Source organism: Anolis carolinensis, chromosome 2 (assembly GCF_035594765.1).
Source record: "Anolis carolinensis isolate JA03-04 chromosome 2, rAnoCar3.1.pri, whole genome shotgun sequence".
Classification (NCBI taxonomy): Eukaryota; Metazoa; Chordata; class Lepidosauria; order Squamata; family Dactyloidae; genus Anolis; species Anolis carolinensis.
In genome coordinates, this window is record NC_085842.1 from 60,841,320 (window position 1) to 60,868,361 (window position 27,042).

At 39.5% G+C, this 27,042-nt stretch overlaps 2 protein-coding genes across 3 annotated transcripts in view; one reads left to right on the top strand and one right to left on the bottom strand.

Moving 5' to 3' along the window:
• Positions 1–21,693, bottom strand: tmem43 (transmembrane protein 43). Of its 2 annotated transcripts, none has more exons than XM_003217778.4 (12): positions 21,159–21,693; positions 15,334–15,481; positions 13,191–13,325; positions 12,190–12,284; positions 11,035–11,084; positions 9,117–9,186; positions 8,020–8,090; positions 7,466–7,587; positions 6,998–7,072; positions 6,780–6,881; positions 5,172–5,289; positions 1–2,786 (listed from the first exon to the last, which is right to left on the bottom strand). In XM_003217778.4, exons 1-12 carry the CDS (start codon positions 21,662–21,664, stop codon positions 2,584–2,586), a joined length of 1,695 nt encoding a protein of 564 aa, XP_003217826.3. In that variant the 5' UTR covers positions 21,665–21,693; the 3' UTR covers positions 1–2,583. The 2 variants fall into 2 exon arrangements, with proteins under 2 accessions (XP_003217826.3, XP_008103514.1); XM_008105307.2 differs by lacking the exon at positions 21,159–21,693 and adding an exon at positions 15,841–15,894.
• Positions 21,459–27,042, top strand: part of chchd4 (coiled-coil-helix-coiled-coil-helix domain containing 4) — a 12,290-nt gene continuing 6,706 nt past the window's right edge. The window contains exon 1 of the mRNA XM_003217737.4: positions 21,459–21,593. Coding sequence (XP_003217785.1) covers positions 21,572–21,593 — 22 coding nt within the window. The 5' untranslated portion in view covers positions 21,459–21,571. The remainder of the gene's footprint in view (positions 21,594–27,042) is intronic.

A 27,042-nucleotide genomic window follows, 5' to 3' on the forward strand; every position in this document is an offset into this window, starting at 1 on the left:
TCCATTCATGAACGTTTATTAACAGAATATAAAAGTCTGACAACTCCCACCCATAAAAAATTTCAAGTTACTATGGTAAAGCATACAAATAGTTTTTCTTGAAAATAAAAGCACATATAAAACATTCATTGCTACCCCACAGAAGATGTAAAAAAAATGTGAAACAGAAGTGCAGCATCTTAAATGGCAAAACATCAGTCCATTTGCCTGGACTTAGTGAAATACATCTTGGTCATCAGATTAAATGGCCTTTTCACCTCCAAGAATGGAACAAAGTTAACTCTCTATTAAAATAATCATAATCTACTTTGCACAAATTGGATTCTTACCCAGTAATTGCACTTGGGAATTAATGTCCTACTAACAACATAGGAAGAACACAATTTGGTAGAGATTTTGGGTTTAGCAGAATGTAGTTACCTTTTATTTTCCAACAGCATCATACTTATGAAGAGTGGGCTGTTTAACAGTACATAAATGTATTGATCAGCTTTGGATTGCTAGCAATTGTGGCCTATGTGCTGTAACTTTCGTAGAAGTCATCTTTTCATAACAAATGATCTCTTCTACCTGCTAGTATTATGTTCATCTAGCTCATTGTTTCTTAAACTGGATCCCAATCCCCTTAGCTCAATGTATATATACATTATATAGAATATATAAACATTTTTGGGGCTCCATGAGAAATTTTTGTTTCAAAAAGGACTCAGTGGCTGAAAAGGTTTGAAAACCCTTGATCTACAGGGCTGGAACAACTTCAGAAGCTTCAGACAATACAGAGACCCATGACTCCCTCCTAATACAAGACTTCCCTTTTAATTAGATGTCAATGTCAAGATGCCCAATGTCTCAAAAATTTGGCAATAGTAAACATTTTACTCAGCATCACCCTAGTGACAGTTTTAGACATTTACACAAATGTATTGTGCAGTGTTTGAAGTGGACGCTGCAGAAGACACTTCAGCTGTACTTAATAAAAAGGGAAATGAGCCTGTTTAGCAAGCCTTGCTAATGTTGACTTGTTATCCACAAATGTTTGATTTTTATGCTTTCCAATGTTATATACTCGTATACCTGGGATCACATAAAAATTTAGCAAGCTGAAAGAGATTGTGAGTGGAAAAGTTTAAGAAGCGGATGAGGGACTGTGTGGTCCATTAGATGTCGTTGGACTGCGTCTCTGAATCCTTCATCACTAACCAGTATGACATCTGGAAGAACATATGCTTCTTAGTCCGGATTTGGCTTCTCAGGTCACAATTCTGTTCAAAACCAACATCTTACAGATTATCATAGGTGATATCTGATGCCCATTCTGGGCTGTTGAAGACGGAGTAGTGCTTCAGTACCAACCTAAACTCTAAGCCAAGCTATTGTGCTGCAGGTGAATAGATCAATGGTTACATCAGTAGTTACTAGATGCCTCCTTACATAAATGTTTAAGCACCAGAAGCACTAACATACTCTGAAGTGATGTCAGCATAATATCCCAACAAAGTTCCAGGCTTAGACCAATTGTCCTAATTGTGACAAGATGATTCAGCATCAAAGGTGTTTTAGGAAATAATTCTGAATGTGAAAAACTACCTTATCACACATACAGTATCATTTCTAAGCAAGTGTGTAGACAAAGGGAATAAATTGGGGCACATTTCCATGCTCTCTTCAAATTGGAATACAGGTTTTAAACTGGCGTTAACAGCAAAATAAAAAGGGATAAAGAAACAACTTGACAAGGCCAATGCTGGAGTCTCCTCTAACACATTGCTTCTTAAGCTGTGGGTCCTGACTGCAAATGGAGTCCCCTTAGCTCGACGTTGGGGTCAGGAAAAAATGAACAACAATAAAAGGTTTCAGAATGCCTCCTACAGAATACACAAAATGTACTCCACAAAAAAGGAAAATCAGCCTGTTTAGTAAGCCTCGCAAATGTTTGATTTTTATACTTATTTTATATACCTATATACCATAAAAATTTCTCAGGTGGAAACGGGTCACGATTGAAAAAAGTTTAAGAAGCTGTGGTCTAACACAGGTCCTGTGAACCAGATAGCTTAAATACACCGCAAAACAGAATAGCAAGGAACAAATAAAACGAGGATAGGACAAAAACTCCAAACAACTACATGCACTTAACATATAAACACACCAATAGAAGAGATATGCAAAGGATATAGTTACAAGAATGTATATGCTGGTTTTAAAGTCTGCCCTGGTCCATATCAAGGCCCTGCACTACAGGTCATTCTCCATGGCAATTGTTTTAATAATGTCACAAAGGCAGATGCATTTAATATATGCTTATTTCCAAGCTCACATTCTATTCTCTCAACCATTATGATTTCAGATTTTGGGGAAAAACAAGCTGGAACAGTCATATTCCTCCAATTGATTACATAATTTGAAAAAAAGGTGTACACATATTTTACACATCAGTCCATGATGGAAGTCTTTGGTATCTAGCATCAGTATTGCAATATCAAAGATTGTGCTTGCACACATGTAGTTTTAATGGCTTCAGACATGGTTGAATTTCTCAATATGTTGCACTTTCAAGGAAATTCAGGCACACTTTCTATACTGTCACTGCTGTTTCTTTGGTGGGATCCGGGAGCGCGCAATCACAATGGGCACAGCAGCCAGCAGCCCAATCAGCACTGCCCAGAGGGGCCGGTAGAAGAGCCAGCCCACAGAGATGGTCAGAAGGGAGAGAGAGGTGGCCAAACAAAAGGCAAATGCTTTCAGGCCAACATTAATCAGCTCCCGAACCACTGGAAACCAGTCCACTGTAGTAGGAAAAATAATTAAGCAAGAAATGAAACATTAGTACATTCTTGAGAAATCAGCACAACACACATTCCTGCAAACTGTTTGTTCTATTCTAGTACAGTAAGCCCTTGGTATCCATTGAAATCTGGTTACAAGATGCCAAAATCCATGAATGCTCAAATCCCATTGTGCACAACGGCCACAATAAAATGGCATCCCTTATATAAAAGACCAAACAGCACAAATAACCCTCTTATCTGTGAAATGGTAGGAAGCTACAGCAAGATATGCCAAAATAACAATGTAGTGCTTAGTGTACAGCAAGTTTGCTTTTTGGATTTTCTTTCCTAATTTTTTTCATGCCATGGTTAGTTGAAGCTGTGGATACACAACCCGTGAATACAGAGGGCCGTCTGTACACACTGATTTCAGTAGTCTTTTTTTCCATATTTCTGTCCACTACCATCAATAACAGCATTGTGCTTTCACTTACTCCTGTGTTAGACATCTCTAAGTAACTATGTGTTTCCAGTCCCAATTCAAAGTGCAGGTTATCACCTAAAAAGCCCTAAATGGTTTGGGTCCAGCCTATTTGCTCAACTGCATCTCCCCCTATGAACCTGCTCGAGCTTTAAGGTCATCAGGGGAGGCCCTTCTCACAGTCCGTTTCTGTTCTAAAACAACTTTATTGAAACTTATGCTTTTAATGTTCCTGTTCCATTAACAAATGTATTGAAGGCACTTTGCACAGGCTATGATTTAATTGCTGTTTGGGCCTTTCCCAAAATTCTCTAATCTTTGGATAATCTGGGCACGTTTTCAGAACATCATGGCACACATCTATAGCCTCTGTTATCTTTTATCTTTTAAGTAGTTGAAAGGAAGTTTAAATCCAACAGAAGGATGTTTTAAATGTTTTGGTTTTACTGCATTTGTTTATTTTACTGCATGTATGTCTATGGCATCGAATTACTGCCTATCAGTAAGGAGACTCTGAATCCCCTTCGGGGTGAGATGGACAGGATATAAAATGAAGTAAATAATGATAACAACAACAACAAGGGAGAGGGTCTCCTAAGTACCCCCCCCCCCCCCGGCTCTGAAACACCCTCTTCAGGGAAATTAAGCAGGCTTCCACCCTACTGATCTTTAGGAAAGACTTGAAAACTTGGCTATGGAAGCAAACTTTTGAAAATGGTTAGACATTTTGTTGTCCAATGGATGCAGGACTTAATGGAGATTTTACAGTGGACCTAACTAGGACAGCAGCTGGATTATTTTAAATGGTTTTATGGTGTAAGTATTGTTTTATAAGTATTACTTTTAAGTATTATAAGTATTGTTTATTAAATCTATAGATTATGTCTCTTAAGTTAACCTCTAATATGGGTGCTTTGATTTTGTTTTGTTTTGCTTGTTTATTGTCTTGTTTATTTAGTTTAAATTGTTTTATGTTATTATTCATCTTATTTTGTTTATATTGTTACATTGTTTACTGTTATATGTTTTACGTTGCCCTGCGTCCCCTCGGGGAAAGGGGTGGGATATAAATAAAGTTGTTGTTATTATTGTTGTTATTGTTGTCATCATCATCATCATTAAAAAGCTATGAGTCTTAAGAGTGCTGAAACCAGACTGTGGAGACCAAATCTTTGCTTGGTCAGAAAATAAATCAAGCAACATTGTGATAGTCATCATTTTTTATTGATCTAACTTCATAGAGTTGTTCTTGCTGCAAAGGAAAACTGTACATACCATCAATACACCCAGAGTGTGGATAGGGAATAGGTGGTTTTCCAGAGTGTTGGACTTCAATGCCCATTATTCCTCGCTATTAGTAAAACTGATCGGGACCAATGGGAATCGTAGTCCAACAAGATCTGGAAGACCAAATCCATCTTCTTTCTCTAACTTAAAGTAAAAGCTAAAATACAAACATAAAAAAGAGTTACATAAACTCTGCATGTATTGTGAATTTCATTATATTTGTAAAAGTTTAAATAAAATTCCTTGGCCTCATGATTAACAAAGTCAAGTTCTTACTCTTGCTCAGTTTTGAAATAACCCACTACTTTTTCTCCTGCTCCAATATGTAATCACCAAGAGTGTCTATTTAACTGAAAAATCTTTTATAAATCTACACCCTGAACCAGCAAGAGGAAGGGTAAAGGAAAACACATAGATAGGAATGTAAGGTTGTATTTTCCAGAATTTACGACATTTCTAGAGATAGGAGTTATACATCTTTTGTCTGGAATTTTTCTTTAAATTGAAGCAAATTCCTGTTTCTATGGTAAGCTCAGCAATGTATGTCCCATAGACAAAGAAGTCATACTGTACCTAAATCACTTTTGATTAAAGCTCTTTGTACAAATCAAGCTGGTTGTCACCAATAAACTTACCCAGGGTGTAAAAAATCCTGGTCATAAGACTGATGCCAACAAACATAGCCAACCATCCAGCTGCACGCAGACCCCAGGTCTTCATGTTGTTACATTCATGTTCTTTCTGGAACACTTCCTAAAAATGCATTCAGTATTTAGTGAGCACATCCAAATGATGGAGGGTAAAGGGACTGTGCATGTATATGTGTTTATGCAGTTTGCTCTTCAGGAGGAAAAAGATTGCTTAGCTCTTTAACTGAACAGGCTTATATTGCAAACAGGAGCTTAAAATTGCCTGGACAAGACATAGCTAAATTAACCAAAGTTTGTCCCAGAGATAAATGGGAAACAGAGATAAATTGACACAGGAAGCAAATGTTTCCAGTCTTCTTCTTATAGATGCTTCTGATGAAAAGGCAAAGGGCAAAGGCTGGGCTCATTCACAGGAAACCAAATTTATTTATTTATTTATTTCCTTATTTATGTCCCACCTTTCTCTAGCCCGAAGGGAACTCAAGGCGGCTTACATATGGCAATTATAATTTAGCTTTCTCAATGCCATCTTAGTATCTTTTATACATACAAAACAACACATTTTTATTCTCTTTATAATCCTTGTCTGCTATTTAATCACATAAAGTATATTGTCATTTGGAATTTGTAGCTTTACATCTTAGCCCTCTCTACCAAAGAGTGCTGGTGCTTCACCAAACTACAAATCACAGGATTCCATAGCAGTTAATGTGCTCTCAAACTGCATTCATTCTACAGTGTAGATGCATGCAAGGATGATTTCACATTTTGCTTCCAAAGCTCATAGTGTAGCAATTTATATCACTTAGAGCAGTGGTTCTCAACCTGTGGGTCCCCAGATGTTTTTGGGTCTACAACTCCCAGAAATCCCAGCCAGTTTACCAGTTGTTGGGATTTCTGGGAGTTGAAGGCCAAAAACATCTGGGGACCCCAGGTTGAGAACCACTGACTACGAGGAAATCTGTTTTCATGATATGCAACAAAAGCAAAGGATCACACATGGTTGTATTATCCCAAGCCTTCATAATGTTGTTGATTTTAAGCCTGCAATGACAATGAAATATTAAATACAAGGAGTATATTTTTGTGTTATTTGTATGTTTGAAAATAACAAGTTTGCACTGAAAAGAAATTATTTCCCTAAACCAGTGGTTTTCAACCTGTGGGTCCCCAGGTGTTTTGGCCCACAACGCCCAGAAGTCCCAGCCAGCTTACCAGCTTTCTGGGAGTTGAAAGCCAAAACATCTGGAGACCCAGAGACTGAGAACCACTGCTCTAAATAAAGTCAGATTCTTGATTCACCAGCTCACTCTCTTAGAGTTACAGGGGAAAGGAAATCCACTTCATCCCGAAGGGTTTTGCCAATGAGTGACAGCCAAAATGACCACAGTTGTGCCAAATTCATAGGAAGGAAGCAACAGAATGCAGCTCCGTCCCTTTACAACTCGGAGGTTGCCCATCCATGTTGTTAAGGGACAAAGGCCTTCCCCCTCCATTAGCTCAATTTTAGGGTTAATGGAGAGGAAACTATACTGTATTTTTCATCATATCTTCCTGGTGTAGTCATCCTCCTCCTCTATACTTAACTCTTACCTCAGGAGAGAGTTCATCTGGATAGAGAATGTGTAAAATATCCCCAGATTTGGTTCGGTATGACACCAACTGGTCCCCTTGTTGACGAGCGACTACGGTCACCTGAAAAATGGCAGTGTGAAAAATGTACAGTGTTTATTTTTAAGACAGAAGTACTTCTAAAATGTTATATTGGGGGCAGGGGATTTTTCCTCATGTTGAGGAGTCAAAGTATTTACCACATCTGCTGGGCCGAGGTGGGATGCGTCTCCACTTAAACCTGCATAGAAGAATGAAACCCGAAGGTCTCCCACCTGAAAGTAAAACAATAAAACTGCTACAAACAGAAGCTTTCCAATCAAAATTAATACAGAATTTCCACATCAATTGCCTTTATGCTAAGAATATGTTATAAATTAATTCCAGAAGGGCATTCATAACCTATGCACTTCAGTGGTTGGGTTTTTACTATGATGTAAATGTACTAGTCGAGATATTATTATGTTTTTCTTAAGTATTTTGTATTGTTTAAATTTATTTACTTGGTTAGTTATTTAAATTATATTGATGTTGTTGTATTATTGGTTTCATTTGGTTTGTGTACTTTTCACTAATGGCATTAAAGGTTTGCACTTTTTGTGTAGAAACTGCCCTGAGTCACTGGAGGAAAGGAGGGATATAAATGTAACTTATAATTATCTTCTTACTTCAGGACGTCGAGGATTCTCGCTGTGAAAGAAGTAGTCTCCGGAGCGAATCACATCAGCATGGGGATCTTCCAGTTTGGATAAGCTCATCTGTTTGAAGTTATCAATTTTTTCAACAAGACCTAGGAAAGAATAGAGCAGTAACTCTGATCTGAACATTGTTATAAGATACTTAAATACACAAGTCCATACAGACATGTTGGTTATATCTTACACAGTTTTTGCTCTGAAAGAGTTCCATAAAGGAAACTGGAAGCTGAGACTGCTGAAGCTTACATTTCCTAAATCAATTTTTTAAAGTTCCCAGCTATGGGGTAAGTGAAACATATACAGAACGACTCCCAAAACCATGAGGGTAAGGCTATTGGATCATGTGAGTACAGGATATTGTGAATAATAATGAATCATATTGAAATGAAGGACTAGAGGACTGAAACAAAATGCCCACGGAACGGATATTTTGTCACACATGGATAAATGAAACCACAGAACTGGGGTGTGTGTGTGTTCATACTGAATAAGCATAAACAATTAAAGCAAACAAAACTACTTACCTTTGGAAAGAAAGAAACTGCCCACTTGGACATCAGAAGCTATAGCAGTGAAAGATTCAACAGCCATGTTACTGGATGGATGAAAAGAATGGCCACATGAATTCCCATAGAGACAAGGTGTATAACTGAAGAATTATAACCAGATATCAAGACAAAAATACTCATGTGTTCCCAAATAAATCAACTGGCATGCAGAAAATTATACAAAATTGCATTTTTTGAACTGGGGTCAAGGAGCGTTTGGCTCTTCAAATGTTTCGGCCTCTGTTTCCACAAGCTGTAATTAACATGGCCAAAAGCAAGGAAAAATAGAAAATCTAATCTAAAACATTCAGAAAGCCAATGTATCTCCAGGTTTCTGCACTAAACGATTCACAGTACCACCCTATTCAGATTCGAAAATAGCTATCAATATCTGTTCAGTATTAAGAGAAACAAGAAATAATCTTTCTGTAAGATATTCAGAAGCATTAAGAACAGATACGGAAGAACCAGAACTTATTCCAACACCATTCCCAATTACAGTAAAGCCCCGCTCATTCGAGCGCCGCTCATCCGAGCATCCGGGCTATCTGAGCCAAATTCCTCTCCCCCTCTCACTCACCCCGCCAGATCCCGGTGCTGCTGGAACCCAGCCGGGTGAGTGAGTGAGGGATGGAGGGCGGGCTCGCTGGCTGGCTCCTTCGCCAGGCCGGGCGCCAGTGCTGCCGGCCCCGGAGTGGTGAAGGAGCCGAGCCACAGAGGGCGGGCGAGTGAAGGAGGGTCGCAAAGGCCCTCCCCGTTCACCCGCTCGCTGGCTTGGCTCCTTTGCTACGCGGGGCGCCGGTGCTGCCGGTGGCCAGCCTGATGAAGGAGCCAGCAAGTGAGTGGGTGGGGTGGGTGAGCGGGGAGGGCTGCAAAGGCCCTCCCTGTTCAACCACTCGCTTTTCCATAATCCCTCCTTATTATCCAAGATATTCGCTTATCCAAGCATCTGCCAGCCCATTTAGCTTGGATAAGTGAGACTCTACTGTACTGTGTTTTGTGGAGCTGGGTAATTGGGAATGGTGTTGGAATAAGTTCTGGTTTGGAACTTATTTGGGGAATATGAGGCCTACCTGGGGTTTTTATGACCAATTTCTCGGTCAAAGTTTCTGCTGTTCACAACTTCTGATTTCCATTCTGTATCTAAAAGGAGGCAAGAGAAGACACTCAGACTTGGGAGATCTTTCTGGGAACCAAAGGGTGCTGTGGATTTTCCATTAGAGTGGGGTGGGAACTCTGCATATGTTTTAATGTTTTTAACTGTGCAATATTTAATACTGTTTATATTTAATTATGTTTTAATGTTTGCATATTTTATATTTTAAATTGTATGCTAATGTTTTTATGTTAAACCGCTTTGACTCTCCTTTGAGAGAGATAAAACAGGATATAAATATAATAATAATAATAATAATAATAATAATAACTCTGCAGCATTCTAAGTATTAGTGAATTACAATTCTCAACGAGCGTAGTCTAGAAAGAGATCCAGTGAGAACTGCAGTAAAACAACATCTGAAAGCTCACAGATCTTTATCCCTGCTTTAAGGAGATCAAAGTTTAGAACGTTCTTTTCCCTCCATTGCTACTAATCATGAACATAGTTAGCCTATATATTAATTGAGAAGTCTAGAACTTTTAATCAATGACCCCAAAAACCTTTGGTTGACTTGTTCACAGGTGAATGTGACTACTCTGTCTTAACTCAAAAAAGGAGACATTCCTTTCTGAGTGGCAAAAGACAAGAGCTTAGTGGATCCCAAGAGAACATAAAGAAAGCACCAATCCCTTCTACTCTTCACTGTGGTGTCACATTTGGGCTTTTGGAATGACAAGGTGGGGAAATGGCAACAGGCACAGCAGGTTCCCCAAGGCAGCATTGGTGCTTTCCCCATCCATAGAATGATCTTTGATTTACCCACAAGTAATATCAAACTCCATAATTTTGGCCCCAAAATCTGTTCTCAACTTATAAATATTTATTCATGAGTATATACCAGTTATGGGCAAACTTGGGCCCTCCAGGTGTTTTGGACTCCAACTCCCACAATTCCTAAGAGCCTAAAGACCCAAGTTTGCCCATACCTGGTATATACAGTACGTACTTGCAATGTAACTATCAAGGAGTGCTTTCATACCAAAATGAGGCAAAATGAGTATCTTTGCAATACGTGCCATAAAGGAGAGGGTTAAAAGGACACGTGTACCATGTTTCCCCAGTGTCTTATATTAATTTTTGCTCCCAAAGATGCTTTAGGTCTTATTTTCAGGGGATGTCTTATTTTTCCATGAAGAAGGATTCACATTTATTGTTGAACAAAAAATGAACATTTATTATATACTCTACAGTAGTTGTCATCACAAACCAGCATAACCAGACAAACTGTGAATCCTATAATGTTACTACCATTATTTCCATGTACAATACTCTATGGTATGTACATTTACCAATTGTGCATGCTCTGGTGTTCTTTTCGGCAGGCATGCTTTCAAACACAAACTTTGCTAGGTCTTACTTTCAGGGGAGGCCTTATATTTAGCAATTCAGCAAAACCTCTACTAGGTCTTATTTTCTGGGGATGTCTTGTTTTAGGGGAAACGGTATCAGAAAGATGGGGAATGCTGCAAGAAGGTAATACAAACAGCACACTGCCTTTAAAATGTTGTCAACTAAACAAGGTAACTCCACTCATTCCACAAATACTGTGCAGAACACAAACACTGAATATATCTGTAAATTATTTTTAAATTTCGGAAGCTGAAGGTCAAGCTGGCATTTTCTTTCCATCAATTATACTGTGCCATTCCACAGCCACATGACACAAGATGCTACTTTCATTACTGCAACACAATGCAACTTTCCCTGGCTTAAAGATGAGGAAAAGAGTAGCCGGAACCACTCCTGCTGAATTTCTGTCTATCATGCAACCATCTGGACATAAAGAGTTACAGCTGGTATCAATTCTACCAGATCTTTGGTGGATAACTTACTGTATGAATATCTGGTTTCTTTCTTCATTTCACCGTCTTCTTCATATTCCCTGGGGAAGGAAACAAAAACGAAACTATCTAAACTAATCAAAGTATAATTTTTTATAAAATTATTATCGGTATTTATAAATAACAGAACAATCAGCAGCCAACGAAAGCATAATGTTTAACTGATCTGGTGACCAGGACATCTAGCCCTTTTACTTTAATGAGATAATAAATAAGTGCTTAGATAGAAAATATCCATTTTGAGCTGTTTTTTTTTTCTTTTTCAGACAATTCCCATAACCCCTCCAGCCTGCATGGCTAGTAGCAGTGCTAACTTAGGGAGTTTTATCCCAAAAAGTAAAACTTCCAAACTCAGAAGAAAAATGAGAAAAAAGTCATAGCATGGCTGCTATGAACATGAATTCTGTCTGGCAAGAAAGAGATAGAGAAAAATGAATTCACCTATCTAAGCAGGATAGTTAGTAAATAGGTTGAGGTCTGTTCTGAAAGAATAGAACATGTACTACTACTTCTAATCAGTTTATTTTCCAACAACCAAGACATAACTACATGACTTAATGCCATGGAACTTAATGATGGATAATTCTTATAACATTCAATTTTAAACTAATTCCTTTCAAAATTGTAGCTTTACAAACAACTAACTACTCAACTAACTTTGCTCCTATAGCTACAACTGACTACTTCTAGAAGGCAACGTTTTGAATGCTATGAAAAAGGCATTTGGACCAGTAAGCAAGATACCTGCATCTATACAACTTGGCTGTAGCACATTTTGGCAAGTAATTTGCTGGAAGGCAAGGTGTGGAGAGGGTTGTACACCTAGCAATGAGTGGAGCCCTTCCTGCGTTACACACAACACAGCTGGGTTCATCATATTTTCCACTCCAGAAGCCAACTATACCCAAGCGAGTCATTATTTTGGATTCCTATAGCTTGGAATGATATCAGCTATGGGATGAGAAGCCAAACAAACCCCCAAAAAAGACTTGAACAAAAGGAAATAATTGTAAGCATAAATATATGTCAATGCTTCCGCTTATTTTTTAATTGGATTGTACAAAATACAGAGATCCTCTTCCCATTAATTGCCAACCACACTGACATGATATATGACACAGAATAAAATTAATGGGTACACCTTACCTGGAATCTTCATACTCTACCCATTGATACATCTCCACATGACGCTTGAGCTTGACAGCCCGGATTGAAAGTCCATAGCCAGGATCATACAGAGGCTAGGAAATGCAGAGAAAGTTCAGATCAGTATGAATGAATGAATTAAACTTTATTTATAGCCTGCCCAATCTCCCTGAAGGGACTCAAGGTGGCTCACAAAAAAATATGCAATGGCAAACATAATAAAGTAATAAGAAACTGACAAAGAGTTTTTTCTAGAATTTAGATGAAAATACAAGCAATGTTTCCAAGGTCAGGTGGTTTATCATCTGATCTCCTGACTGGCCAGAAGCTCTATACAAGCTAGAATGAGTCCCAGATATAGTAATGATAAATAAAGGAAACACCTTCACAAGCATGGAAATAATCACACAAAACACTTTGTCAGGACCCCAAATAATGACTCCATCACTGTTTGATAAGCTCATAAATTGTTAAACTATGTTCAACACAGAATCATGACAAATAAAGGTTTTACGGGATGGGAGAGACTATTGTCTAAAATGTCACAACTCACATTACTGCTATACAATATTAGTTTACTTTACACTGACTATGGATGAGGAACTTTCGGCCAAAGGGGGCTCCCTAGATCTCCCAGAAGACAACAAAACACTTTCCGTTAGACTATTTTGGCAGGTTTGAAGCTTTGGTGTGGGTCTCAGGTTACCCCCTTGAATCCAATAGAAGAGCCATACAGAAGCCTCTATATGCCACTTACTAGTAAGATCCTACGGCATAATGAGCCTAGAATAAGGATAGCCAATATGTGGTTCCTATGCTGATGGATTGCCAAATTTCATCATCCCTTACCAGTGTCCAGTTGTGGGGCATAAGAAACCAATTTTAACTAAATTGTAACCATTTTAATTTGTAAACTGCCTTGAGACCCATATTTCAAGAGAAACAGAAGAATATAAATGAAGTTCATAATCCTAATCTTTGAATCAAACCACTCTATTTACCTTGGATGTTCGAAGAGGACCAGACAAGTGAACAAGTTTCCTTTCATTCTCTTGTAACACATTCTGGATGTTGTCAAGAGGAACAACTAGAGAAAGTCCTTCCTCTAGAGAAGATGCTGTCCTCAAAGCTCGCCCCTACAGGTAATATATGACAGATGAGTCACATGAGGTGGAGATAGATTGAAAGTATACACTCTTGAGTCAACAAGTCTATGGAACATGAAGCTAAAATCAATGCATGCAGAAGTCTTCTAGGATGAGAATTTCTTCACCCTCCAGAGTTGAGAAGACAGAAGTACCTTAGTTACAGTCCAATTGACAGCCACTTCTAGTATCTCCTATTAAATCATTGAACCTTGCTGATAAAAGCAGTAAAACATCTTGATATCATTTGTGAATAACAGGACAGAGTTGGAAACCACGACTGAGGGCAGTGAAATGACAACACTAATCATTTGCCCAACACCAATGCTTCAGCTGCCATTGTCTTCTCCAGTATTTATAACATACTCTTCAGCTGAGAGACATTTTGAAGAATTATTTATAGACTATGACAACAGAAGTAAATTAAATGTAATTATCTGTAAGCAGCAGTGCATACTTTCAACAATGAGTCATTCGCTCAGTTCTGATCAACCAAAAAGCCTGTTCTGTATAAGCAGGCTGGAGGAAGTAAAGCTTCACAGTCTGCTACTGTAGAAGGAGCTAAGTTAGTTCTCAGCTCCTTCTACACCTATTTATCACATAGGCTCCCTCAGATAATAATTCTAGGTAGGAAGATGGAGCAAGAAGGATGACCAAACCCCATCAGATCGGAAAGTGCAGCATGTTTATGCAGACAGCTGAAAGTTAACAACAAATCTGGAAGGTATCAAGTTGGGAAAGCTACTATAGGAATGATCCATCGTTTGGATCCCATGTTGGGAGAATGTCCAGAGGCAACTTAAATAAATGATGCCAACTACTGCACTAGTCAATATTATTTTAAAGTCAAATTAAGCACATTTAAATGTAATCTTTAATAATAGTAAATCAAGTATGAGTGAGCGATTTTGTTTCTTAATAATGTATGGGATGAATTTTTATTTGCTTTCCAAATGCTGAATAACCAAACTTGAATGACAGAGATTTCATTTATTTTTCACTTCTATTCATTTTTGGGTAGCATGCAGCCCTTAAGAACTTGCCTATTCCTGATCTCATAATTTCTAAAACATTTTTGAATGACATTTTTTTCTTTCCTTTAAGGCCATGGTTGCATATTGGAGTACAACATTAAAGTTGCCATGTCACATGTTGACATGTTAAGCTACATCCACCAGAAGAAAAAAAATAAAGCACAACTAGATCCCAGTTTTGACGAAGACAAACACAACAAAGGAAGGAAAGAAAGATGGCTACAAAAGGGAAGTGTCACAATGTGCTGCTTAATGTCCGCCTGTTCCAACTCCCTATTATCCAGACTAGTATAGCAAATGTAGCCAATGTGTGGTCCTGGGCCAAGTGTGACCCCCAAGGTTCCTCCTTTGTGCTCATTTCCTCCTGAGTTAAGCATCGAATAGTTTGCTAGTTAACTAAAACAGTTGTAAACATTGCTTCCCCAGTGCAGGAACGTCTCCTTAAGGGCATGCAGTAGTTCAAATAGTAAGGAAGGGTCATTATGTTCAAAATGTCAAAATGGTGTGAAGCATAGTAAGGATGCCATTAGCTGTACTGAGGACTCCCAATGGGCCATAATGTAGGACACGGTAAAGGTAAAGGTTTCCCCTGACGTTAAGTCCAGTCATGTCTGACTCTGGGGGTTGGTGCTCATCTCCATTTCTAAGCCGAAGAGCCGGCGTTGTCCGTAGACACCTCCAAGGTCATGTGGCCGGCATGACTACATGGAGTGCCGTTACCTTCCCGCCGGAGTGGTACCTATTGATCTACTCACATTGGCATGTTTTCGAACTGCTAGGTTGGCAGAAGCTGGAGCTAACCGCGGGCGCTCACTCCGCTCCTGGGATTTGAACCTGGGACCTTTCGGTCTGCAAGTTCAGCAGCTCAGTACTTTAACACACTTCGCCACCGGAGCTCCAGTGTAGGACAACCTTAAAGCAAATGAAAAGCAACACCAATATCTGTACATTCCCCTCTTATTTACCTCATTGGTAAAAAGAATGTAGAAAGACAGTGCAAAAGTCCCTAGGCCAATGAGCATTCCCCCAGAGGTCTCACTGAGCCGCTCCAGAAAGCCAGGCTTGTGCTCACTGGTAATTTTAACGTGCTCTTTCTTACTCCCCATGTTCAAGCTGTTAAATAGAAACAAAAGAGAAGGGAAATATAATTAGAAAGCATTATAGTCATCACAACAGCCATCCCTGGGAGTCTGACACCAACCGCCTAAACAACAGAGATAGGCAGAAGCTGGAGCTAATCTCTCAATAGGCCTCTAGGTGATTTATCACAGAGTAACAAGGGCTTCTGCCTTCCAAGCATTTAACAAAATGGCAACAAAATTAGTTATTTCTCTTGGCTTTAGGGAATAAGAACCTCTGAACACTTATGGTTTCCCCTTTCTGCTGTTTAACTAATTCTAGGAGAACATGGACACTCTCACCTAAGGATCCTGACATTTCCAGCCTATTACAAATGTTGGTTAGGAACGTACCTAAAATAGTGGATTCCCCTGTAGCCTCTTTTACTTTCTGGAACATGAAATTATCTGCAAGGCAAGTGAGGAATTTGTTGGGCCTGATATTCTTGGAAGAGTTTGGATTCAAACAAGTATCACAATAGCTGAAGTCTCCTATTACTACTGCATCTCTCCTTTCTGAATGTGTGGTCATCTGTTCCAGTAAGACACTGTCTAAGTTCTTGGTTTGTTGTTTCACATGAGCTGAATTCCCAATATTTTAGCCTGTACATGTAATGGATCAAATTTCCCTTTCACAGATGAGCTGTATAGAACAAATGTACACTTCGAGTATATGTCTCAATTCAGATCTAAACTTACACAGTTTACAGAATTCCTTATGTCCAAAATGGGTGGTATGCAATACCCACATTTCTTTCAGCCACAGAATTATATGTGAAGTGACCCACTACCTTCACAATAAATTGTTTGAGAACCAGAAACATAACAATGGAGCGGTTGATTGAAGATTTAAAAAAACACTTAAAGGGTTAAGATGGAACAAAAGGGTCACAGAACTGCTGAATCAAACATCTACTATGACTCAACATCAATTACAAAAACTGATTCTGAAAACAGAAAGCTAAATAATGCAGTTTAATAAGTGCGTTAAGAAAAGGCAGTGTCTAGGCCAGGGGTCCTCAAACTTTTAAAGCAGAGGGCCGGTCCACAATCCTTCAGACTGTTGAGGGGCCAAATTATCATTTGGGGGGGAAACCGAACAAATTCCTATGCACACTGCACATATCTTATTTGTAGTGCAAAACAACAATAACAATGAAAAACAATACAATATTTAAAATTGAAAATATTTTTAACCAATATAAACCTATCAGGATTTCAATAGAAAGCGTGGGCCTGCTTCTGGCCAATGAGATAGTCATGTTAATTAGGGTTGTTGTTGTTGTTGTTGTTGTTGTTGTTGTTGTTGTTGTTGTTGTGTGTCTTCAAGTCATTTCAGACTTTGGGTGAGCCTAAGTCCAAAATTATTTATTTATTCATTTACTACATTTATTTACTACATTTATATCCCACCCTTCTCACCCCGAAGGGAACTCAGAGCAGCTGTATGTACATACAATATATTATATTATTAGCATAGCCCAATATTAGCATTATACTATATTGAACTATACCACTATACTGTAATATTGTATGTAATATATAACATATAATTAATATTATTATATTGTATTATTGTTAGTATTATATTGCATAAAATGATAATATTCTTATCAATATTATATGTATATACAATATATTATATTATTTAAACTGATATAAAAATATTATATTATAAATGAGGGTGGGGGCCAGGTAAATTACCTTGGAGGGCCGCATCCGGCCCCCGGGCCTTAGTTTGGGGACCCCTGGTCTAGGCTGTCTGTGGTTAAACATATCCCAGGGTGTGTCAACTCCAAAATATTTTCTAGAGTTGCTTATAGCAACAAGTTTTGGAGCCAAGACACTTGTTTCCCAGGGCACTGAGCAAAGAACCCGTCCGCAGGGAAAATGGACTACTCTCCAGCTAACCTTCTTTAGAGCAGAACTTAATAGAAGAGCATCTTTTAAACTTTTCTTCTATGACTAAATAAAAAGCAGAGGTTACTCTAAAGAAAACTTTTTTCCCCCCTCTGCTAATCTACCACCATTCTCTCCCAGCACAAAACATAAAACAAGCAACCGATGAAAACTGCAGAATCAATGCAATTTGAAACCACTTCAACTGCTATGGCTTAATGTTATGTAATCAAAGAGTTGTAGTTTTCTAAGGTCTATAGCAGTGCTTCTCAACCTGTGGGTCCCCAAGTGTTTTGGCTTACAATCCCCAGAAATCCCAGCCAGTTTACCAGCTGTTAGGATTTCTGGGAGTTGAAGGCCAAAACATCTGGGGCCACAGATTGAGAACCACTGGTCTACAGCCTTCTTTGCCCAAGAGTGCAGTGCCTCACCAACCTACAAATCCCAGGATCCCATAGCATTGAGCCATGGCAGCTAAAATAGTATCAAACTGCATACACCCAAAGCTCAAGCAGATTAATTGTTCCCACTTACCTATTTGCACACAAGTTTGTAACAGAGCCCTATAAGAAGCTTCCATAAGAAAATAAAATTGATATAACTGTAAATACCGAAATAAGTTTTGACACAATCCATTTCATACATCTCCAGGATTGAAGGATTCTTAGACATCTATAAAAACATGTCCAACCCTCAAAATGGTTGTTTTTGCATAATGCTTTAAAGCAGGGGTCCCCAAACTTTTTAAACTGGGGGCCAGTTCACGATCCTTCGGACCGTTGGAGGGCCGGACTATAGTTGGCCACTGAGCAATAATAATAATAACAACAACAACAACAACAATAAAAAAGAGTTGAAAGAGACCCTTTGGGCCATTGAGTCCATTCCCCTTCTGTCTTTGTGCACCGAAAGCACAAGCAAAGCACCCCTGACAGATGGCCACCCAGCCTCAATGTCAATAATAATAATAATAATAATAATAATAATAATAATAATAATAAAAGAGGGTTGGAAGAGATCCCTTGGGCCATTGAGTCCAACCCCCTTCTGCCTTTGGGCACCAAAAGCACAAGCAAAGCACCCCTGACAGATGGCCACCCAGCCTCAATGTCAATAATAATAATAATAATAATAATAAAAAAGAGGGTTGGAAGAGATCCCTTGGGTCATTTAGCCCAACCCCCTTCTGCCCTTGTGCCGTGGGGGCCGGATAGATGGCTTCGATGGGCCGCATCCGGCCCCCGGGCCTTAGTTTGGGGACCCCTGCTTTAAAGGGTCTGGGGCTATACACTACAAATAAAGCCACCACCACAATAAATCTACAAGAGTTTTTATCCTGTGGGTGTCTAGATCAAATCCTTGGGTGTATTTACCCCAGGCATGGGTAAACTTTGGCCCTCCAGGTGTTTTGGACTTCAATTCTCACAATTCCTAACAGCCTACCTGGAGCGTCAAAGTTTCTCCATGCTTGGTCTACCTGTAGATAGAATGAATGTAGTTTCACCCCACTTTAACTGCCATAGCTCAGTGCTATGGAATCCTGGGATTTGTAGTGTTTGTAAAAGTAATAGAGAGTTCTTCTCTATTCAAGTAAGAGACAAAAATAGAAGATTTCAACTTCATCAAAACTACTAAAAGTGTCAGAAGATTCTTATCAGAGTTGACTTCAATTCATTCTAACAACTCAAATGGAGTATTATTGATTGATAGGCTGGAACTGAGCGAGAGCCATTTATGGACTAGATATATACTGTAGTGTGCCTTAACACTTGCAAGTAATGGAAAGCAGAAAGTGCTTGTTAAGTCCTGCAAGTGATCTCAGCCTGAAACAATTCACAGACGCCCTTTCTTAAGAGGACAGCTGTGCTGGTGAGAAGCAACTGAAATGCAGACAGGAGCAACATTGGGAATTACCTTACATACAGTTTGCAGGACAGTCCAGGCATCAACACTGTAGAATTAATGCAGCTTGGCACCACTTTGACTGCCATAGCTTAGGGTGATGGAATCATGAGAACTGTAGTTGGTGTATGTACCAGCACTCTTTGGGAGGGCAAAAGACCTTGTAAAACTACAACTCTCATGCTTCCCTAGTATAGAGCAATAACAGTTAAAGTGGGATCAAACTGCACTCATCCGGTGTAGATGCACACATACTGTACTTTCCTGGAATTTATTTATTTATAGTGTCAGAAGCAAATTGAGAATACAGTTATAATGTATAAGAAACCACAAGCAAAGTTAAAAACTTGGCATTATGCTAAATTTCCTTTGACCAGAAGCTAGCCACTTTGAGTGTGACTAGTGTCTCTGTAAGGTCCTCCATTGTGCATGTGGCAGGGCTCAGACTGCATTGTAGTATGTGGTCTGTGATTTGCTCTTCTCCACACTCGCATGCTGTAAGCTCCACTTTATAGCCCCATTTTTTAAGTTTGGCTCTGCATCTCGTGGTACCAGAGTGCAGTCTGTTCAGCGCCTTCCAAGTTGCCCAGTCTTCTGTGTGCCCAGGAGGGAGTTTCTCATCTGGTATCAGCCATGGATTGAGGTTCCGGGTTTTAAGGTAAAGACAAAGCTTTACCCTGACATTAAGTCCAGTCATGTCCGACTCTGCAGGCTGGAGCTCATCTTAATTTCTAAGCTGAAGAGCCAGCGTTGTCCGTAGACGCCTCCAAGGTTATGTGGCTGGCATGACTGCATGGAGTGTCGTTATCTTTCTGATAGAGTGGTACCTGTTGATCTACTCACATTTGCATGTTTTCAAACTGCTAGGTTGGCAGAAGCTCCCCGGATTCGAACAGCTGACCCTTCAGTCAGCAAGTTCAGCAGCTCAGCGGTTTAACCCACTGTGTCACAGAGGGCTCTGGGTTTTAGCCTGCCACTTTTGGACTCTCGCTTGTTGAGGTGTTCTTGCGATTATTTCTATAGATCTTATGAAGCTGTTTCTTGATTTAAGTCATTGGCATGCTGGCTGATATCCGAACAGAAGATGGGCCAGAGATATCAATGCCTTGGTCCTTTCATTGCTGGCTGCTACTTCCTGGCAGATGTCAGGTAGTGCAATACCGTCTAAACAGTATAATTTATCCAGTGGTGTTCGGTGTAGACATCCTGTGATAATGTGGCATGTCTCATTAAGAGCCACATCCACTGCTTTAACGTGGTGAGATTATTCCACACTGGGCATGCGTATTCAGCAGCAGAGTAGCAAAGTGCAAGGGAGGATGTCTTCACTTTGCCTGGTTGTGATCCCCAAGTTGTGCCGGTCAGCTTTCATATGATATTATTTCTAGCACCCACTTTTTGCTTGATAGTCAAGCAGCACTTTCCTGGAATGCATTTACACTAAAGAATGAATGCAGTTTGCTACCACTCAAGGCTATGGGATCATGGGAGTTGTGGTTTCACAAAGTTTTGAGCCTTCTCTGCCATAGAGTGCCAATGAGTCTCCAAACTACTGTCCATGGCAGTCCAAGTGGGGTCAAACTGCATTAATTTTACAATGTCGAGCAGGCATGGGCAAACTTCGGCCCTCCAGGTGTTTTGGACTCCAACTCCCACAATTCCTAACAGGCTGTTAGGAATTGTGGGAGTTGGAGTCCAAAACACCTGGAGGGCCGAAGTTTGCCCATGCCTAGTATATATGCATTCCTAGACTCCAAACCACTGCATGAAGAGCAGCTGAAACTTAAATTTCACAAAACTTTTGATACTTTCCCCCCAAAATAACCAAACCCCTAACCATTCAAGCAGAATGAGATGGAACCCATGCTTACCTTTCTCCAGAGTCTTTCTCGCGACGATGCTTAAACGCCAAGAGCGAATAGTACACTTCTCGCAGTCGCCCCGCCCACCCCCTAGCAGAAGGGCCCACCCCCTTCCTGGAGCGCATGCGCGCGGTTCCGAAGCATGCTGGGGTTGTAGTCCTCCATAAGAGGACGCACGCCATTTGACGCACAGCACGGCGGGGAGGGTCATGGAGTGAAAGTCGCAAGGCATGCTGGGAGGCGTAAAGGCAAGGCCGTAAGTTAGTAACGGCTTCTCGGCGTGGTGCAGTGTCGTGGTTGCCGCCTCCCTCCCGCACCGTTTTTTCTCCGTTTTTCTTAAAGGAGGCGTGCGAGGTGAAGCGAGAGAAAAAGAGCGCTCCTTTGGCTGGGCTTTTCTGAGGGCCTGCCTGCTCGCCCCAGCCATGTCCTACTGCAGGCAAGAAGGTACCCGGGAATCTCTTGTGGGCGGGGGAGAGGGGGCAGAGCAGGCCTCGGGCCCCAATCGAATGGCCCATACATAGCCATGGTTCAATGCGATGGGCTCCTGGGGGTTGTAGCTTTACAAGGTCTTCAGGCTTCTCTGCCAAACGATAAAGATTCCTCACGAATCCGCATAGGTTAAAGTGGTGTCAAAGTGCATTATTTCTACAGTTCAGATGCACCAAGGTGACCCAGGCCCCACCTGCGCTGGCTCTACAGTCCACTTTCTGAAGGCAGACCGGTTGTTAGGAATTGTGGGAGTTGAAGTCCAAAACACTTGGAGGGCCGAAGTTTGCCCATGCTTAGTATAGCTCCGTGTGTGTGTGGATTGCTGTGAGTTTTCCTGGATTTATGGCCATGTTCCAGAAGCATTCTCTCCTGACGTTTCACCCACATCTGTGACAGCATCCTCAGAGGTTGTGAGGTCTGTTGGAGACTAGGCAAGGGAGGTTTATATATCTGTGGAATGTCCAGGGTGGGAGAAAGAACTTTGGTCTTTTGAAGGCAAATGTGAATGTTGCAATTGATCACCTTGATTAGCATTGATTAGCCTTGCAGCTTCAAAGCCTGGCTGATTCCTGTGTGGGAAAACCTTTGTTGTTTCTCAAAAACAGGGGAATTCCAGACAAGAAACAATCAGGGGCAGCTAATCACCTCCCAACAAAGGATTATCCCAGGCAGGAAGGAGCTAAGTTCAACCCTCAGCTGTACAGAAACACAAAGCTAAAACAGTCTTTCTAAGAGAGGCATGGTCAAACTTTGGCCCTCCAGGTGTTTTGGCCCTCCAGTCCAATACACCTGGAGGGCCGAAGTTTGTCCATGCCTGTTCTAAGAGATAGCCATCTTGTATTAACTTCATGTGTTTAATTTGATTTTCACAAAAGAATAAAATGCAACATTAAATGAATAGATATAGCACTTGCTTTGCTTCTTTGAGGTTTCATCTTGGTTTTTTCCTTGTTCTTGCATGGAAGGGAATCCTGTGAGGTCAGCCAGGTGAGACTCAAGGTCATTCCTCGGGAGTCATGTGGCTGAACCTCTGTCATATTGAGACACCCTTAAGAAAGGGGATGGGTTTGAAAGTTGCCTCTTAACTTACTCTTCATCCAGGCGTCCCCTGGGCAACGTCCTTGCAGTCAACCAATTCTCTTAACACCAGAAGCTACTTGAAGTTTCTCAAGTCGCTCCTGACACACACAAAAGCGTACCCTTCAGAGTATTTAAAGCTTGTTTTCTGCTGCTCTAGAGATTGGACCACAGAGAAATGGATTCACATTGCAGGAAAAGAGATTCTAACTAAATATTAGGAAGAACTTCCTGACAGTAAGACCTGCCTGCCAGTAAAATATGCTGCCTTGAAGCATGGCGGAAGCTCGGCCATCTTTTGGAAATGCTTTGATTATTCATTGCTGCATGGCAGAAAGGGATTGGACTGAATGGCCCTTGGGTCTTTTTCAACTCTGATTCTAAAAGGTTGCATTCCCAAGAAGCATGGAAGCCTATCTAAATCTTTTCTTTCCAAGGGCTGGAGACATGGTACAGTACACATCACAGTGTCCTGTTTGAAAGTTACCTTGGAAGTGGTAGGGCTGCCTTTCCAGAAACATACCGAGATTGCTTAGGCTACTCTGACTCAGCAACATTACCTTGGAGCACGTGTAGCAAAAAGCAACCCTATGGCAGCCAACAACCCAAGGCTGTTCCTGTGAGTCTGAACCTATGGCATATTTCTATATGGAAAACACACACTGACATAAGGGAAATCTTTTGGCCTAGTTGCTGGTAAGTGAGATCAGGAAGCTTTGAGATAGCTTTTTGGATTGCAGAAATTGGATCTGTGAGGCAGCTTCAATTTCCGAGTCCTTGTTCTAGTGGAAGGGATAGTTTGACATTTTTGTACCATAAGTTACGCTGCTGGTGAAAACAAATGGAAATAAAAACATAAGATATTTTTGATACCTTTAAATCAAGCATTGCTCTTGATCATTTTATTCTGAGGGCTTACTATTGGGGTTTTGCACATTTATTTCCCAAGTAAGCTTGGTTAAGCATAAGGCCATTGCACTACCTGGCAGCATTATCTAACACATTCTTGCTCTTTGACATAGATTTAATGCTGAGTGAGTAATAGGCCTAGAATGTATTTTATGTCCAAAGCATTTTTATAATCATATTTAGTTCTTGATGTTGATGTAAAGATTTGTTCTTTTCGTCATTCTTGGTGTGAAGGCACATTGAGTTGTCTCTACTTTTCTTTCCATTTTCCCTTTCCTTGCACATAGAACAGAGTGAATGATGACACTAACTAGCAACTGCAAGTTGTGTAAGAATCATATGGTAACATCCAACAGATGCATAAATTACTGTGTTTGATTTAATAGGGTACAGCTGAGGACACAGTCTAATGAAAAGCTAAATTAACATAAAATAATTGCTATAGGATAGTATAAAATCATTTAGTAAAGCAGTTTAAATAAAAGTAATAAATGGATTTACGGCTAAATGAAGGTTGTTTAGCTACTTTTAAAGATATTATTATATGTATTGATTGCCTGGGGATTGGTTTTGGCAAGCAGTATACAAAAAGCTCTGGTTTTGATTTTTACCTGGCAGTTTTGGTTCCTTGAAAAATAAGAATCAATTTGTGTGATATATTTCATGGATTAAAACAGGGGTCAGAGTCATGCACACTTCCAGATGCTGGACTAAAACTTCAGAATTCCTCACAATTGACTGTGCTGGCTAAAGCTGCTGAGACTTATAGTTCAACAGTGTTTGGAGGGCAACATGATTCCTATCCCTGGATTATAGGCTGTAGGACTATGGAAGATTAGACGATAGTGTATTTATGACAGATACGTAAGGTGCTACAAGCTTCTTTTTCATTGTTTCTTCTGAAGCTGATTAACACAACCACTCTTGTAATGAACTTTCTTAATATCACTCAAATAATATATTATGGCTATTTTGAATTTAAATTTAAATTTTTGATCAAAATAATTCTGGCAACCTGTTTGTGAATAACAATGGAGAAAATCAGATATGCAGTCATGATTCACCTTTTTGTTGTTGTGGTCAGTTGTGTTCCAACCGTGATGTGATCAATAATCTCTCTGAATTCTACCTTGTAAACACTGCAGCTCCTACGACAAAGCCTTTTTATGTTTAGCCTTTTTATGACAGCTAAAAAATTAATACAGAAGATTTTTAAGGTTAATATTCAATTTATATCTGGTTTTATTGGGTCTGATAGATGAGTAGAGGGAAAGTAAATATCAAAGATTATTATAATATATGACCACTGCAGCAAGATTGTCATATGCAAAAAAAAAAATGGAAATAATACCAACAAAAAGGAACTAGCTGTTAAAATAGAAAACTTTAGTTGAAATTGCAGTTGGCGTATAATTCGGATTATCAAAACAATAATCCACATTATCTGCTTTGAACTGGGTTATATGAGTCTACACATATAATCCAGTTCAAAGCAGATAATCTGAATTTTATATGGCAGTGTAGAAGAGGCCAGAAAGGTTTGAATTGGTGGGAAAATGCATGAGGTTTTTTTGCTAGCTGAGAAGTTAAATTTCACATACGGTATGGCATGTATAGCTTCTGTAAAGAAGGTTGGGCATCATAGTTATATATTTTTTACTTTGTATTTAACTGTGCTGCTTTCTTTTCTTTTTTATTCTGTACTGTATAATTTTTAGTATATTGGAGAGCCTTTAATCAGTTTTTTAAAAAGCAGTTTCCTTGATGGACAGCAGAGGGGTGAGCAGAGATTTGTCCAACAGTCACGCAAATTCAAGTTAATGTAAGCCTCAATTAATTCTGAACACAGGATTGCTACCTAAGGCACGTAATATAATTCAGTTCAACGCAGATGGGTTTTACACAGCTGTGTAGAAGGGGCCTAAGACTTAGTTCAAATGTCATAATTCTCATTCTTGGTAGGCTATTCTTATTGTATAAGGAACAGGCCTTTAGATTGTCTAATTGGGTTTTGAATATGTTTATGGTTCATTGATTGTTTCCTAAACTGAGCTATGAACTTGAGACATCAAGGGCCCTTCCAGACGGGCCCTATATCACAGGATCTGATCCCAGGTTATCTGCTTTAAACTAGATTATATGAGTCCCTACTGCCAGATAATCTGAGATAAACAGAAAACCTGGGATCAGATCCTGGGTTATAGAGCCCCTAGTGGTAAAGTGTTACTGGATGCTGTAGCAGCAGTTGTTGAACTGTAATTTGAATAATAATTTACATGAGTGAAAATGAACAAAATGGCACAGAAGTTAGTGAACTTGAGATTAGCTGACTGTGCCTTCTTGCAGGATACTGTTTTCCATTTTCCACTTTCCATTGTGCAGTCATATTCTATCTTTAGTGGACATCCTCAGTATCCTGTCTTCCCTATTGTGGGTTGCTATTTTCAAATACAATCTAAAGTTTCAAAAACTGTTTCTGTAAACCTTGAGGGTTCCTCTAAAACACTGATATTCCTGTTCTGAAGTTATTTGTATTCTTGGCAACAGAAAGATTTAGGATGTCTTTGCTATTAGTTTATACGATTAAAGAACAAAGAGAAATGTACTACTGACAAAATATTTCAGATTACATAAACTTCTTATTGACTAGGGCCAACATTAATTCCTGTTGTTCTTTTAGCCACCATTTTTTCTAATTTATCTCATTTGACTAAAATTAAATCAGGACTAAGTGAATTTATTTCTGTAAAATGATTGCAGTGAATGCTGCTGTTATAAGATTATTATTACTTTAAAAATGTTTCAGTTGTCTTTGGGCAGATTACTTTGGGTTAGACATTACTTTTGATGAAGCCTTTTTTCTCAGAAGTGCTCATGCAGGATTGCAACATTTTAGGGCCAGACTGGGTGTCCTAAGAAAATCTCAGTTGCAGAGTCATCCCAGGATAGCTATTTCATGTGACCATATTCAGCTTGTTCCAGCTTCACATTATACAATCAAAATAAATTGATTCACAATGGAAGTTATATTACCCTGTTGCCACCATAACCTCTGCACTGTTTGTGCTGCCTTTGTTGACTAATGAGATTAATTAATCTAACCGTTTTGAACCATATTTTTTAAAAAATGTTTGTCAAAAATAAGCTACTCTCTAGCATAAATGCAACCAATTTCTCCCTAGATTTTCATTACAAGTTTTGATTAAAAATATGGTAAATATAATGACGTGGATGCTCAAAAATATAGATACAGCTCTGTATCTGCCCCAGTGTTGATCCTCAATTTTTGAAGCTTTTCCAGTTCATTTTAATTAGACATAATTCTCAGGCCCCTGTCCAGCTTTGGCTGAAATACCACAGAGCCTAGTAGAATAGAATCATTAACTTCTAACAGGAAATCATCTGTTTACAGAATTGT